The sequence below is a fragment of the Lepisma saccharinum genome, chromosome 28, assembly GCF_977018435.1.
Source record: "Lepisma saccharinum chromosome 28, izLepSacc3.1, whole genome shotgun sequence".
Taxonomy (NCBI): domain Eukaryota; kingdom Metazoa; phylum Arthropoda; class Insecta; order Zygentoma; family Lepismatidae; genus Lepisma; species Lepisma saccharinum.
Genome location: NC_139256.1, coordinates 4,679,847 through 4,697,085, shown reverse-complemented (window position 1 = coordinate 4,697,085; position 17,239 = coordinate 4,679,847). Strand labels below are relative to the sequence as shown.

General features: G+C 39.6%; 1 protein-coding gene across 1 annotated transcript in view; it reads right to left on the bottom strand.

Moving 5' to 3' along the window:
- Positions 1-619: 619 nt before the first annotated feature.
- The window catches only part of LOC145980544 (uncharacterized), a 73,136-nt gene continuing 56,516 nt past the window's right edge, over positions 620-17,239 (bottom strand). Inside the window, exon 3 of the mRNA XM_083113561.1 lies at positions 620-1,661. Coding sequence (XP_082969687.1) covers positions 1,517-1,661 — 145 coding nt within the window. The 3' untranslated portion in view covers positions 620-1,516. The remainder of the gene's footprint in view (positions 1,662-17,239) is intronic.

Genomic DNA, 17,239 nt, shown 5'->3' with positions numbered 1-17,239 from the left:
TGCATAATGTTGGAATTATGGTATCTCGTTATTAGTTTTGCTTTTTGAGACAAAATATTTATGCAGAGGAGATAATTTTACATCGGTAATAAAATGTGTTGGAAGATTTTTGAACATTTTTATTTTAAAATAATCACTTTATGATGTGTTAAAATATGTACAAACATTATTTGACAGTCATGAATGAAATAAAAACAAACACGTACAATACACAAGATTTGTACTAAGATACGTTCTTAATATAAAAATATTTCCCTACTACACAACGCACTCTTATGAATTGTGATAGTAAGTATTTGTCATAAAGTTGTTCCTTCTCAAGTATTTTTTGCAAAACATACATATTATATGGTACACATTGTACAAAGTGACATTTGTAATGTGTTCTAAATATTAAATGCTTTTCAATGTTCAAATTTACAAACTAACATCCTGAAAACAAACTTTGTAACAATCAAATTGCTTGATGTATGGCAAACGGAAATAAAAGCACAGATTCTTTTAAAAACTAGTTGTAGGCTATAACGTTTACAAACATTTCTGGGGTAAGTTATTTATTCATGTATTAGGCTGTATATATATATATATATATATATATATATATATATATATATATATATATATATGTATTTCATATTATTTGCTTTTATTTATTTACAAATAAGATTAAAAATCTATCATTGCCAGAAGAAACATTTCTAAAAGGTAAATATGAGTTTTCGTAGGCTATGTACAGAAATACTTCGAGACCATAACTGCTACAATGATTTTATAGACCCTACAGATATTTCCATGTAGACTTGTATGACTACAGTATTAATTTCGATTTCCAGTTAAAACATTTTTCAAAATTTTACAATTAAGAATATTACAATTGAACATTGACAGCTTATACCAACTAAGTTCAATATTAACCTAAGAAAAGAGATGTAAAGTTATTTAAAAGTATTTGAAATATATAATAATATGACTTAATATGATTATGCACAAAGGCATCGTTCAGCTATTTAGTGACTCATGGCTACAAAATGTACAAACACCGTACAAAGAATGAATACTTGTAACAATTTTTGTATCTTTCACTGTAGAAAAACATATTCTTGGTAAAAACAAAAAAATCTGTTATTTGAATACTGAAATCATAATAACGTTTACCAACAACATCTAACAATATCCAAGCATGTTCTTATTTATAATTTAGTGTAAATCAAGCATAACGAAAATCTATCATACAAGTAATGATATTACTGAATGTACATTTCGAATAAGTTGCATACAATTAGCAGAGTCCTGAGTCGACTGACACACTAAAGAAATACTTTTTTAGTCAATATGTTCTGATTATTTCGGAGCAAAACGGCAGCATACGTGGTGCTTGTTTTGTTGTCTATCGTAAAACAATGCTGCTTGCTGCACCAACGCAAAGGAATATCACCAATGAATGGTAACATCTTTTACCAACCGGAGCACCCAGGCACAATGGATTCAGTTCTTTCTGAGGTGGCTACCTACTGCTTTATCTCGGCGCTGGTCCTACTGCCCTCCCTTGCAACTTGTGAGAGTTGGTGGAACAGTAGAATGGGGAACAGTCGTGGTTCCTGACGGCGGCCATTACGTCATTCAGATGGTGTGACAACGCAGCTGATAAGTCTGGGTGGATTCTGTAAAAGTAGAAAGAACAGGACATAAGTTTCTTATGTACCGCTAAAAGCAACATTTCAGTTCGTAACTTCTAGACAACTTAAAACAATTTGCAGTTTCCAAAGATGAGTGTTACGTTTTGGACAAAATAACACATGATTGATTTGATTTTACTCCGCTTTTCCTGTCGCTTGTGGCTAATAGCGAAGATGAGGATGAAAGACAAGATGAAATCATGGAAGGATGAAATTTTGTAAGGCCAACCCCAATAAGATGAAATCATGTTCAGATATTATCAGAATATTTAAATCAAGAAGACTTAAATGGGTGGCCATGTGTCACAAATGGGAGAGGAAAGAAGAATTTACAGGATTCTTGTTAGGAAACCTGACGGTAAGAGACCTGTAGGAAGGCCAAGACGAAGATGGAGGGATAATGTGGAAATGGACCTCAAGGAAATCGGTAAGGATGGATGGATTGATCTTGCCCAGGATAGGGATAGGTGGAAGGCTTGTGTTGCTGCAGCCATAAACCTTCGAGTTTAAGAAGGCTAGAAAGTTAGTTAGATAGATCATACTGGTTGTCTCCAGACAGAAAGAGAAAGAAAGACAGAAATAAATGAAAACGTATAGAGAAACAAGAATACTGAAGGATGAAGGAATAGAGACACGGGAGTAGAGAGAAATACTGAAATGAAAGAAATGAATATATAGAAATAGAGATTGAATGAGAAAAGTATATAGAGATGAAAAGAAGCGGATAGAGAAAGAAGGATAGATTGAAATAAACTTAAATTAGGAGCCTCCCAGATGGCGTACTGGTAACGTGGTCTCTTGTAATCAAGGTGTCCCGGCTTTGATAGCCGGTGGAGGCACATAGTAGTTCGGTCCAGTCCCTATTAGCCTCGCTGTGCATGAACTGGACATAAAAACATAAACAAGCGTAGAAGGAGGAGCCAGAATGAGAAAGAGAAGAGTGGTGTCTCCAGTTAGCGAGCCTACGAACAGTTTATAACGTGAGCAAGAATGTTAACGATAGGTGTTTGGTTGAGATGACGTCAGCAGCTCACTTGTTGATTGGAGGCTACGAAAGTTCTGACTCGCTACCAACCTTCATTAAACGAATGCAAAATTATTTTGGTCAGAGTTACCACAAACGTGTTTTTTCAGGGATTAAGCATAGATTTTACAGGAAATATTACAACTTTTGAATCTGACTCTTCCTGCAACTGTACTGCAAATATGAAAAAGGGTACATAAGTATCCAGATTGTGTTGACCATTGAAACACATTCCATCTGCAACTTACAACAAGGATGGAAAGTTTCTTGGAAAAGCCAGAGAAAAAATTGAAAACAGGTGATGCATATGCAAGATGGTGTTTCCATGAGTGTTGTTTACACGCCACCACGCATACATTAGGTAATTCCCAAGCCGCTTAGAATACTAAACGCCATCTCGTTGGAAGCACGTGCGCGCAGCGGGTTTCTTGTTTTCTCAGGCGATCATCTTGTAACGAGATGGTCGTTTTCACGAACAAGCATTCGCAAAACTTCCTCACCTATCCTCACCTGACACTTTAGTTAACCACCAAGCCATTTCGCTTTGGTTCACGTAATATCAGAAAGGTTCTGCCTCGGAAGGAATAGCCATGTAGAGTGTGGTTATTTCCGTAAAGCCAATCTCACACGATAGTTAGGTCCATCTTCACTTCCGGACAGCGCTTGAAGTATAAAATGTTAGCTGAGGGGTTGTTGGTCGAGGCTTGGGTGTTAGCTAGGGAGATGCTCCTATGGTTTTACAATGAGACAGCTGGGGGGTGCTTTGCGAAAATTTTGCTAGCTGGCGCCACCAGCTTCCAGCTTCCTTACTTCAAGATATGAGTTTCAGATCCCGACAGAATTAGAAACCATCTTTAAATCCACATTCTGAAGTCCAAAGAACTACCAATAAAAATTGAGGAGCACACTGGCCAACTGAAGACAGGAAAAAGAAGATGAGCAATAGATGTTCCGGGGCCTCTCAGATGGCGCACTAGTTAGCATAGCCCGCTACGAAGCCAGGGGTCCCGAGTTCGAATCCCGGCTAGGACTTGGATGTTTGTGTTGTCCGTAAAATGAGAAAACTGAGAATAAAGAGAAAAACTGATGTGTACGAATGTATTCCTTAAAAAAAGAAAAAGTGGTAGCGTCGTTGCCTTATGATCAAGGGGTCACGGGTTCGATACCTGGTGGAGGCACATAGTGGTTTGGATCCACTTTAAACTGTAGGTCCAGTCCCGATTAGCCGTACTGTGCATAAGGTAGACTTAAAAACACCAACTCAATCAATTGATGTTCCACTGTTTATTTCAAAGCAGCTTTATTTTTTTTATATTCCACCAATACAACAATATAAATGAAGGTAACATTCTATTTATTAAATGAAGAGTCTGCTATTTATTATTGTTTTATATAAATAGTACACATGTTTAAATTTTCTACTTCTCAAAGATGAGGATGAATGATGATAAGATGAAATAGCTGAAGGGACAATCACAAACCCACATGGACAGAACACAACACGAGCCCCATACAGGATTTTATTGACAATTATTCCAGACGCCAGTCCGCCCAATGCAGTCTATGGTGTACTGCGTAAAATAGATCTCGTCATTTAGGTGTATTTAGAAAGGATCATGTCGATTATTAAGCTAGATAATGCTAATTAAGCACATCATCTCCAAATCCGTGTATTTTCGATTCGAAATTGAAACCAGCTCTCACAAACTTAACATAATCTGCTTGACATATTTGGTTTTAAGAGTCTTAGTAAAAGGAGGAAAATATTAGTAGAAGAGTTGTACTTGTATAAAACAATTAATGGTGTCTTAGACAACAGCTCCTTTCTCGGTCAAATACAATCCAATATAAGAAAAAATAATCTGCGTAATAGAAATATTCTAACTTCTAAAATTTCAAAACTCAGAAATATAGAAACTCACCAATAAATAGAATGTTTCACAGTTACAATATACTTGTTGCAAAACAACCAATGTGTAGATTTTTCACTTCCATTTGACAGATATAAAAGAATAATAGATTCAGTGCTATAGAAAACGAAACTCTGATAGAATATAGATTGTTTAATATAAATGTTACCATTTACAGTATGCAATACTTGTGAATTACGTATAAACCTCTTGCCTAAATGCATGTAGATAAGTGTGTGTGTGTATATATATATATATATATATATATATATATATATATATATATATATATATATATATCATGTGTATATTTCCATGTAATTTCTATTGTATTAATCAAACACAGTGTACGCCTTCTGTAATTGGAGGTTCAATTCTCTGTAGAAGTGCAAAGCATAAATATATAAAGATTTTCATTATTGAGAGCCACATTTTGGAATTTTTGGTCATCCAACAGTTATATAATCCACGAAGGAATGGAGTTTTGTAAAGAAAATGTATCTGTGATGATTATTACGTTATTGGTCGCGTGTCTACCCGCCTCGAGCTTTCTAGAAAGCCCAGATGGTCCGCGGAGTGACGATTACAGATGATGATGTGTCATTTTCTCAAGATCAGCCATAGCGTGGAGGAAACCTACTGTTTTCAAGTTGGAGGACCAAAATCAGGAAATGTGGACAGAGATTAATGCGTTGCGTGAATACACATGCTTCGGAGGACTACATCTAAGTTTAAATTCGCAATTTTTTCCTGAAAAGATTCTGCGCAAACACGAAACAGAAGTAAATAAACTCCAGCACCAGACGAGCGTATAGTCACGGAACCAAGGACGTATATAAGGGGCGAAGGTCCAGGGGGTTGGAACCCTCTTCGAAAGAATTAGCAAGTACATAAATTAAATAATGAGCATGTACTTGTTTAGCATTTGTTGTGTAATCGATGCTTATTTATTTCCTCTGGTCTTACTGGAAGGCAAGGTTTGCACTGGGATGATACGGCTTTGAATGACAATACCAAAGAAGATTTATGCACACTGCTACTTATGATAATACTAGGGACGTTCAATATATAAGTTTCCATGTGCTATAAAATATTGCATAAAGCAATGCCATTAAAAAGAAGCACATGGTTGACAAACTCCATCCTTCGTCTACAAGGAACAACAATCGATTCGTTATCAGACGTGAAGGCGCATGCGCTGAAGGGCGAAAAGTAAATGCTTGTTCGGAAAACGCGGGCTTGCGTCATAAGGAGTTCAGGGCGTTCTGCTTATGGACTTTTTGGGACGAGGAAGAACAATTAATGCTGACCGTTATTGTCAAACTTTGAATAAACTGAAAAACGCAATTTGACATAAGCGACTAGGTCTCCTGTCAGCTGGTGTCATTCTTCTTGACGATAACGCTCGGCCCCAACACAAAATTGAAGAATTGGGAGTGGGAACGGCTGCCCCACCCTCCATACAGCCCCGATTTAGCGCCGAGTGATTTCCATCTTTTTTCCGGTGTTAAAGTCTGAATTGCAAGGTTACCGTTTCGAAACAGATGAAGAAGTGAAGCGGAATGTGAGAATAGTGCTCAATAGCCAGAGCCCTGATTTTCTTGCAAAGGGTATGGACAAATTGGTGCAACGGTGGGACAAATGCCTGAATCTCTATGGGGATTATGTGGAGAAGTGAGGAAGGGTCCTCCTACACATGTATGTATAGTTTTCTAATGTATCTTAAAAATAACATTTTTTACAGCATACGGAAACTTATATATTGAACGACCCAAAAATATGCACAAAATATTATTTAGTAACATTACTTTTCGTCAACCGGATCTAACATCCTTCTTCTGTTATTCAATAAATATTCAATTCTTTATTTATTTGACATTAATAACCTTGCCAGGGCAGTTGTTCTCATTCAAATTTTGGTGAAACACTCAAACGCTGACCAAGGAAAATTTATTGTATAAAAATAGACTAAAAACGTAAGGTTTCCACCCTCTAACAGTGTCTTCTTCAGACAAGGATTCATACTAATGCATTTTAGTGGGAATGCATTGCTTTGGTAAGATGTCCTTTGAATACTCAAGATTACGGAGCAAGGAGAGTATTTCAGGAGCACGAACATTCGTTATGGGTGATAATTGTGACGTAATACCGAGGACAACGCCCCTCCTCCCTTTCGTACGTGGAGAGAATGAGAGTGAAACGAGGAGAAAGTGGATGAGGCGGACGTGAAAGGAAGGGGCCGATTGTCTCTCAATGCAAATCAACCTGCTCCCTCCGTACTTGGAAGAAGAATTCTGGGACGGTCCTTGTTTTGTGCCAAATATGTAAATTGCAGTACTGTCAGTGTTGCCATCTCAACCAAACTTCTCCTCGCCGTGGGAGTATCACCAGAGTTCGACTCCATCAGTTTTCAGCAGTTTATTTTGTAGCCAGGGGCGTATATTCTAGGCTAGCTTCATATCAGTGAGATGATGATGCTGATTATGGGGTTGGCAACCTGGTTTCTTATGAGTTGGTAACCTGATTTCCTATAAGTTGGTAACCCGATTTCCTATGGGTTGGCAATCTTATTTCTTCTGAGTTGGCAACCTGATTTCCTTTGAGTTGGCAACCTGATTTCCTTTGAGTTGGCAACCTGATTTCTTATGAGTTGGCAACCTGATTTCTTAGGAGTTGGTAAATGTATTTCTATTCATAGCCTAGGAGCACGTGACATAGTGAGATAGCGCAGATATTGGACTCAGTATACGACAATGTTTGTAGCATTAGAAAAAGTCACTTACAAGCTATTATCTCTATTCTGGTTATTATGTTTTTGATTGGTTGAATTGAAAATGTTGGGTGCATCAGCACTTAGGCTATTTTCCACCCATCACTTTATACGAGATTCATCCCCTTAACGTGACTAAAGTCAAAACCTTTCACTGAGGACTAAATTCTCCTTACCCATTCAATACGAGTCCGTGTCGCTTGCGCCGAGTCATTTGCGCCGAGGCTTCTTATCGGTTCATTTCCGCCGCGACATATGTCAAGACCTTCCTTGGTGGGTTTTCCCACAATCCGGAGTGTCATTACCGCCGCGCGCACCTGTGTTTATGACGTTGCCCAGCTGCGGCTGTTTATCTTCGATTGAAAAGGAAGGTGATTGGTAAATGAATGTAAGATGAAAGTATATATGAGGGATCTACATTGGGAAATTAGTATTAATGTAAAACTGAGACGACAAGATGGCTGAGAATATGGAAATGATAGAGACAACGCACGGGAAAACCGTCCCTTATTTAGATTTCTGGATGCAATTTCCACTTTAAACAAGCAGTTTGGAGAATTGACCCCTGAATCAGAAGTAGAAGAGGGATTCCTACTCATCATCGACAGTTCTCCACTCGATCAATAGGTCCAGTGTTTAATGACTATTGCGTGGAACTGTTGCAACCAAAGACACAAGACAAATAATGCCGTTGAGTCATGGCATTCAAAGCTTAACAAAGTCATCGGGAAAAGGTAACCCAATATTTACGTGCTGCTTGAAGCCTTAAATGCGGAAACAAAGAGAAACTAGTCTGCAATTGAGATGGCAGAATTGGGTCTATTCGCTGGGAAGAGAAGAAAATATCAATACATCAAAAGGACAAACGTGTTGAGTGTGTTCTTTCGAAGTACAGAAGCTCGGGCGATCTTCGAGGATTTTATGTAGTGTATAAATGATTAATAGTTAATAGGCTGATGCTGATTTATGTATTTTGTGTTGTGGAATAAAGTTGGTACAAGTGTTTCTGTGTAACGTCTTTTGAAATAAGTAAAGTCATATTTGACTCTCTGGATAGGTTTAACATATAAGTGTAAAACACAGCTGTGCAACGTCATGTTTTAAGTCCACTTTATGCACTATGCACCATGTGCCCATAAACACATGTGCGCGCGGCGGTGATGACACTCTGGATTGTGGGAAAACCAGCCTAGGAAGGAAGGTCTTGACATATGTCACGGCGGAAATGAACCGATAAGAACCCTCGGCGCAAGCGACACGACACCATTCAATACAGCTGAGGCAAAAAAACAGACACCACACACACACACACACACAGCCCTACAGAGGATTATACTAGCCATAGCAGTGGCGTACACTGAGTCCAAGGTCTGGGCGCTCTCACTATGTTACGTGGTCCTAGGCTATGAATAGAAATAAGTTTGCCAACTCATAGGAAATCAGGTTGCCAACTCATAAGAAATCAGGTTGCCAACTCATACAAAATCAGGTTGCCAACCCATAAGAAATCAGGTTGCCAACTCATAAGAAATCACATTGCCAACTCCAGAATCAGCATCATCATCTCAGTGATATGAATAATATTATTTAGAATTTCTGATCGTTTTTTTCTCCTGTATTTTATTCTCTAGACTTCAGGGTTCCCAGATAGCCTAGGTAGCCCACAATATACGCTCCTGAGCCATAGGTCCAGACGCCAGAGCCTCGTTAGACTGCAACACTGCAGTTACCGTGGTGTATTACGTGGAAAGGAGGTTGGCGTCTGTGTGCCTTACCTGGTGGAAAGCCTTTGATGAAGGCCTATAAGGACGAGTGATGTCTCGATGAAATACATATTCGAACGAACACCATAATAGGCCTACCTCAACAGTAGCGGGAATTTGGCGCCAAAATCGGTGTGTTGGGAGGGAGGACAGTTTGCTTTATCTTGATCGCCGCCACTGTACCTCAATATACTCCTCTACATTCTTTCGAATCCAGGACTACTGGTTTGGTATCGTCTAGTTACAATTAAGCTCGGGACGTAGAAATGAGACGTAAAAATTCACACGGATCTTTTTCTTGCATTCATAGTTTTTATGCATTTCCATAATCGTATTTTAAAGGGTACTAGTTCGATTCCTTATGGTATACATTTAAAGTTGCTAGGGATCTCACTTTAAACTTATATGCGGCACCGATACACTATTCGATTATAAAGTTTGTCAAAATTTGAGTCATTTGTTCTCTTGTGGAAGGGACAATCCGACGAAGGGAGAATATTTTATGTATTGAAAGAAATTTTATTTGCAGAGAGAGGCAACACTGCTTAGAATTCTCTTGGGGTGTTTTCCGTTAGGCACCTGCGACCCTGTGTATCAGAAAACCTTCATTTTCCACATTCCATGAGCCCGGGTCTTTCGGAGCATGTTACGAAACAATGAATGGGAGGTTACATGTGCTAACTGGCGTCACAATATGTAGGACACGTGCAGGGACAACTACTGGCATCCACGATACAAGGCTTCCTGATATACAGGGTGACCCAGAAGTCTGTAATACTCAGAGGTGCATGTAGCCGGTGTTACCTCAGGTAACAGCAAAATGTAATGAATTAAAAAGTTGCTTCAATGAAATGACAACATTGTTAAATACGTTAATGAACACCGTCGCCGTCGAGTAGATATTGCCTAGGGCATTTTTTTCTGCAGCCGACAGAAGCGAAGAGGGAGGCCGTTCCGCTACCCTGAAGAGGCAACAAGGGAGAAGAGGGCGCCAATGCAAGGAAAGAGCGGGAAGGGCTTTGGGGTTATTCATATGCCTGTTAAGGGGCCCTTTTGCCGTTCAGACCTACCGGATCAGCCAGTGTTGTCACAGTGTTGGCAGAAAAGAGCTAAACCCCTCTAAAATAGGAATACCATTTCTGGTAAGCAACTAGAGGTAGACTGCAGAGCCAAGGCTGGATTTAACTACAACTGAGACCAGTTAGGTAATAGACGAAAATATAGTTCCTCGGTGTGATTCGTGATTTGGACAAACCTTGCTCCAAAATACTAAGTTGGCAACAGTATTGGCGCTTCCCTACCACAAAGGAGCGGAGTTCTGTCGTCTGCTCAGTGCACACCACACAAACGTCAAACTGACCCGAGAAAAGTGTGGATCTTCTTCTTCCCCTTCGCACCTCATTGCAAAGAAACGGAGACAGATGAAGAATTGACAAGAGTTTACCACTATTCATTGGATTTTCGTGGTAACTGTCTCATCAGTGGTAGTTATTTGAAGCAGTGTTTGTGGCTAAATCACTGTGCTGATTGCAAAACAAGAACGAAATGAACAAATATCTAGCTCGAAGACATGTTTTCTTTACCGGAAGGGGGGGAGGGGGGTGATAACGTCTAGCAGGCATAATTGTCGTACTGATAGCCGGTAATACTTTTGAAAAAGTCACGCCACGCCACTGATATCTCAATCCACATGCACTTAACTGTACTGGTTTTTATTGTTACTGTACGTCGCTTTTATGCCACTGTATCTAATCGAGACGATGCCTGATGATATGTACACTTCGCAACTTCTTATTTGACCGCCCTGAAAAATTTCAAAGTCCGGAATTCGTAAATTTGGCAGCATAGCGCTTCAGAGCCAACTAAGAGTAGCCAACTTTGCAACATTTCTTCTTCCTGAATGAAAACGCTCGTGATTTTTTTTTTTCATTCTTTCACATTCCATAAAGTAAAGATACCCTAAAGCACTAATAAAATACATGAGTAGACAAAAAAATGTTAAGTAGAAATACGAATGTTGAAAATATTTCAATATTCCTCGCTCTGAATTTGAAAAGAGGTAAATTTATGTGCATTTTGAAACACTGAACAAGTTCTCATCCACTTGGAAAGAATTGCCGTCACATTTGAATGCAAGGAGGCAAATTCATGATGATTTTATACGAAATTTTTATGAAAGATACCTTGCACAACACCAAACGATTCTGCAAAGTGTGTATTTTCCTTGGTTATTGGCGAAAAATGGTTCGAAACTCCGGCACAAGGTTTCTTCAACTGAGATCAACGTGCTTTACTGAGGTTTTCGTTAGAAATCTCCTGGAGTAGTTGGTTAGATGACAACACTTTTCATTTTTTACTGTTTTCGTCAAGATCGAAACATCGTAGGTTCAAATCCCACCCCTTCCTGATTATGTTTTCTTTTTTATTTACCGAATACGAAGTGTTGTAATAACGTAATATAAGATTATATGATATTACTGTAAATATTTATGCGATGCATACTCAGTGGCGGCGATTGAGTTCCAAAACTGATGGGGCAAGGTGTCAAAACTGGGGGTTTCCCTTGGGAGATAAGGTTTAGCATAGTGGGAGGGCAACTGTTCCTCTACCCCCCCCCCCCCGTCTAATCGTTGCCACTGTGCATGCCTCAAGTAATATTTCTACTAATGTTCTTAAACTTTCAGTGATTGGCAGGATGTAGGAAAAACTTATCCTTTCATTCAGCTGTCATAAGTTATGTTAACACATACGCGTATTTAAGAACTTATATGTCATTAATATCTGTTCTTAAACAGGATGTTGTAATCAAGGGGTCCCGGGCTCAACACCCGGTGGAGGCACGTTGCTTCGGATTCTAGTTTAAAATATAGATCCAGTACCGAATAGTCTGTCTGTGCAGCAAGTAGACTTAAAACAACAATAGAGAAACATATACAAATCAGCGGCGTATACTCTGGGTCATCTAGGTAATAGCAGATGACCAGGCTGTATTTCTTTTTTTTTTTAAAAAAAATGTATATATATACACATTTCTTCCCAATTTTCTTCCAAACCAATTTCGATGCATACATTTCCTTGCTTCCAGCGCGCGAATACTTCCAATCGTTTGCCGCCGAATGTCCGGGAACCTTTCTCCAGCCGGTGGAATGTCTACAGGGAATCTCACCCTGACGTCATTCCTCCCGCTTCCCTTGCAACCCTTGGCGAGGAGGGAGGAGAAAGGAAAGAGGGGGAGGAAACATTGCTTTTCAGGCGCGGTGATTCCGTGCCCAGGGTAAGCTCCTTCTTGTGAGAGTCCACCGGTCGCACTCTCAACCTTCAGAGCCTCTCCATTCCCTCCGCTGAATAGGGAAAACATACCCGGTAGAGTGCGAAGAACAGGAAAACTGAATAACATGGGCAAACCAATGCTACGCTAATTTTCACTTTACATTTGCTTCTGTCTTGCTGATTTCTGTTACTTGAACATAAATTTATCAAAAGGGAAAAACTTAAATATTGAAGATGAAGCAAACTGAATTAAAATTCAAAGCTTAAGAAATTAAAGCACCTATTTGCTGACTCCCCCCAATCCTTGTATTTACAAAAATAGTGATTGTTTCTCCTCTCTAATCTTCAAAAGCAGCGAGAATACTTCTTTCACGGAACTGAATATTTTTTAAAGGGAAAGATATGAAAAATAAATTACATAACATAACCCACAGCTCTACAGCACCTTGAAGGGCCTTGGCTTACCTACCGACTGCTGGTCTCCCTCCCACACTGTTCCGCCGTCACCTTGTTGGAGCGTGGAGTTCTTAGACCAGTAAAGGGGGACGGGTGATCAGCCCGTCGAACCCCCAGCCGTTTACTGTATGTCTTCTCGACCGGGTTACGCTCACTCACTCGGAGCTTCCCAATTTCCTCACGATGGTGGGTTGCCACCGGCCCTATACGTAGGCCGAATAAATTCCGACCAGAGCCGGATTCGAACCTACGCCGTCCCAAATAAATTATATATATTAGTTAATTTAAGTTGCTATATTCCGCCTGTTTAGATTAATAGTGATGAAGATGAACGAATTAAACATAAACGAAAAAAAACACATCAGGCACGTAACCAGGTGGAGGACTCGGGGGGGCTGAAACACCCCCTCCCCGAAATCCTACAAATATCTAATTTAAAAAGTGTATAGTGATAATTAATTTTACTTCATTAGCAGGATTAAACACTTTGCATAATACGTTGTAATAATCTGAGATTCATCTTCAGGACTTCTAACCCCACTGTTTCAACTTTATGTGGCGGCTGCTAATAAGGGATGATCCCCATCCCGAAATAAAATTCTGGCTCTGACCTGCAATGATTCGAACTTTTAAAAACCTGTCATTTCGAGCTCGGAAAGGGATTTTCTTTTATCATTCATAGGGAATTTCTTTCTGAGCCAGGAGCACAACAACAGAAGTTTGGCGCGTGAAACTGAATGCGTGTAGTCGTTGGCTTCGTGTTTATTATTTATTAAGGTGTTAGTGTTTGTCGTGATAGTGCTGTGTTAAAGGGTAATGGATGTGATACAAGATTTGCTGGTGAAACCTTTTGGAACAAGATCTTTTCAGGAGAAGTTGCAAATTGTTAATACAGGTAGGCCAGTGTCATCGCTTGAACTTATTTCTACACACAAAGACAAAAATCGGGAATATGTGAGGCATTTTCGCAAGCAAATTATGACAAAACACCATGGTTGACAGGAAGTATAAGTGTTAATAAGCTTTGCATTTTTGTTGGCCGTGCTTACTTTTCGGGGCTGAAAAGAATGTATGGACGCGTGGCTGATACTGTAATCTTTGCAACACTTGTGTCAAACATGAAAAATCCAAAAGTCACATAACTTCCTTTGTTAAGCTGCAATCTTTCGCAAAGACACGTATTGACGTGAACTGGACAAACAGCGTGCTTTGGATGTGGTACGGCACAAGTGATCGGGTCCTGGAGTAAGTTGAATTTTGCACTTAAATTAATATTGCGGGTTTTTATTTCACTAGTGCACGTCTTTCATTTTATATTTCACAGGTTGTTTTTTTATAGCTTTATAATACTGTCTTGTTTTATTATTTGAAATTCTACACGTATAGTAAACTGCAATAACGAGAATTAATTGATTGTGATCGTAGCAATAAGACAAATATTCCGACACAATATTCCTAAATCCAATATGGAGCTTGACATAAATTGCACGGAAACTTTTGGAGTTTGAGGATCAAAAGGTCGGAGATTACCCACTCGTTAGAACCAGCATACACCACTGATACAAATAGAATGTTCTTTGCTTGGAAGTTACGAGTGAGTAGCGTAACCCGGTCATAAAAATCTTCTATAACGGCTGAGGGCTCGACGTGCTGACCCCACGTCACCTCATACCAGTTGAAGAACTCACACCTCTAGGTAGAATTGTGGGAAGGAGACTGGCAGTCGGGAGATAGGCCAAGGCCCTATATGCTCGTCAATACTCGTCAGAAATTCAATCAAATTCATTCAGCTGTGCGTCATAAGTTGTGTTAACACACATTATGAGTCAATAATAATAAGTTAAGAAATTGACAAGACGTTTCTGTACTGAAGGTAACTAGAGGTTGTTTTCTTGTAACGTCGTTACTGCGTCCAGCTCGGCATTGTGATTAAAATTACTCTATCTGCATGTTCACTTTCCTCTTACATAAGTTTTCCTTTCGCGAAAACATCGTTCCATAGTTTCCAGTTTCTCAATATATTTTTCTATGAAGTGTTGAATATAATTCTAGCCTGCTTTCCACAAGCTACACAACTTCTTCTCTCTCTCTCTCTCTCTCTCTCTCTCTCTCTGTCTCTCTCTCTCTCTCTCTCTCACTCAGAGGTGCAATGTAACATAATTTAAGAAGGCCATTGTTGCACAAACGATAAACGAACATGTGTTAAATTCGGTAAGATCAGCAGGTAAGGGAAGCTCGATTTTAGCTGCAAATCAGTGCCTTCGTTACAGGAAAATCCCCAACAAAGCAAGGAAATAACTAATGAATGGTTATGCTTTACGATCTTTAGGGTTAAAAATAGGTGATCTAAATCTTTAAAAGAAAACCGTTTTCCAGATAGAATAGGTGTATGCATGAATAGAAAACAAAAATTAAGATATTGTATTAGCTGTGGAGTTCATTCTGTTGTAGCTTTGTAGCACATCCGGTAAAGGCACCCATTTCCAGTTCCACTTGTGTCTTTGATTAGGGTTCGAGCCTCACTTCATCTGGATATTTTTATTTATATTGAGGCCTGTAAGACAATAATATATGAAAGGTTCCAAATTATTTCTTACACGAGTGTATTTTTTTTTTAATTTGTTAGTCCTGAAAAGGACTGTTTGGGAAAATTGAACATTTATTTAATATCTTGTCCAGTAGCCACCTGCATCTATGACATGTCTCAGGCGTCGAGGAACGGATTGCACAAGATGTCGAATATACCTGTGCGAAGTGCACACTTCATTCCAGGCATTGTTGACGTGGTCAAATAGTTCATCACTTCTGCGAGGTGGTGGATCGGGCCAGCTTTCTTTCAAACATCGAACGACCTCGGCCCACATATTTTCAATTGGGTTGATGTCGCATCCCATGGGTGGCCAGTCAATTAGATGTATGTCGTTTCGTTCAGAAAACCAACGCTGAACGATGGCTGAATCATGGATGGAGGAGTGGTCTTGCTGGAAGTCAATATTTCCCTCGGGATACAAAGCTCGCACGCCAGGAACCATAACATGCTCCAAAATGTGCACATACTGTATCCCGTTGAGACGTCCTTCTATGCGGTGTAGGTCACCTCCGCCACCGAGAGATATCCAACCCCAGACAGGCACGCTCACGCGTCCACGCCGACGTGAGTTAGCCAAAAAATTGGGATCAAATCGTTGTCCTTGACGCCGGTAGACCAGAACCGGACCATCATTTGCAGTAGAAAATACTTTATCGTCTGAGAAGATTACTCTATCCCAAATCCTATCAATATTTTCTTCAGCAAATGCTAGCCTATCAGTTCTGTGTGCATCCGTCAAGACCTCCTTCTTTGCTGCCCTTCGTGCCCGTAAACCAGAAGCAGCCAGCCTCCGCCGAACTGTCTGTGGGCAACCAGGAAAATCGGCCCTTGCCTTGAGTTGAGTGGCTGACTGGAATGGATTGGCTTCACACTCCGCTATCAGCCGATCGTCTTGCACTGGTGTCGAAACACGGCCCCAGCTCTCGCGTCTTTTCCGTGATGCCTCACCAGTTTCTTCGTATCGAGCCCACCACCTCCTTGCTGTCCGTGCTGGAACGCCACACTGCTCGCCAGCTAAACCAGGTGACAATCCAGCTCCCTCGATCAAACCGATCACTCTTTCTCTTGTGGATTTGTTGTAGTGCTCCATTCTTCGCGAGGTTGAAGAAAGAAATGTTGCATGCCTCTGTTTAGAGCGTAGTTCAAAGGAAATAAGGTCTCCTATTGGTATAGTTAATCACGTGATGCTGCAGTTGGTTCAAAGACGACTTCCAATTACATTCAGCCATGAAAAGTTTCGTACGAATTCATACCAGAAAAGGATGTCAAGAATAATAAAATAAATTTAACCATTATTTACAATTACATTACTTTCATTTAACAAATAAATAAAGAATAATTATGACAAATGTGCTACAACGAGTGCTCTTTACATCCATGTGTAAAAGTATTTGGTATTACTAAACACGCACACACGTTCGGAACATCTGTAGCGTAGTTGTAACGTTTCAGACAAGCATACATCTTCTTACGTTCATCTTTTCTCTTTGAGGTATTGGTTCAAACCCGGCTCAGCTTTCACGTTTTTTTTTATGTAATACTTAGTAAAGTTTTTGTCACAATTTTTTCGTCCACAAAAAAAACAATAAAAACAATAATTAAACGATCTTCTCCCCAAAACAATAATTGCAACATCATATTTATTCACATAATAAATCTATTCCACTCATAAAATTGATTCCTTCGGGTCTTAATGCAACATCACCGAAACATTCAAGTTTCAATGTTCATGTTGGAAATTGAACAATAAACAGTTTTGGGGACACATTGCTTTATATAA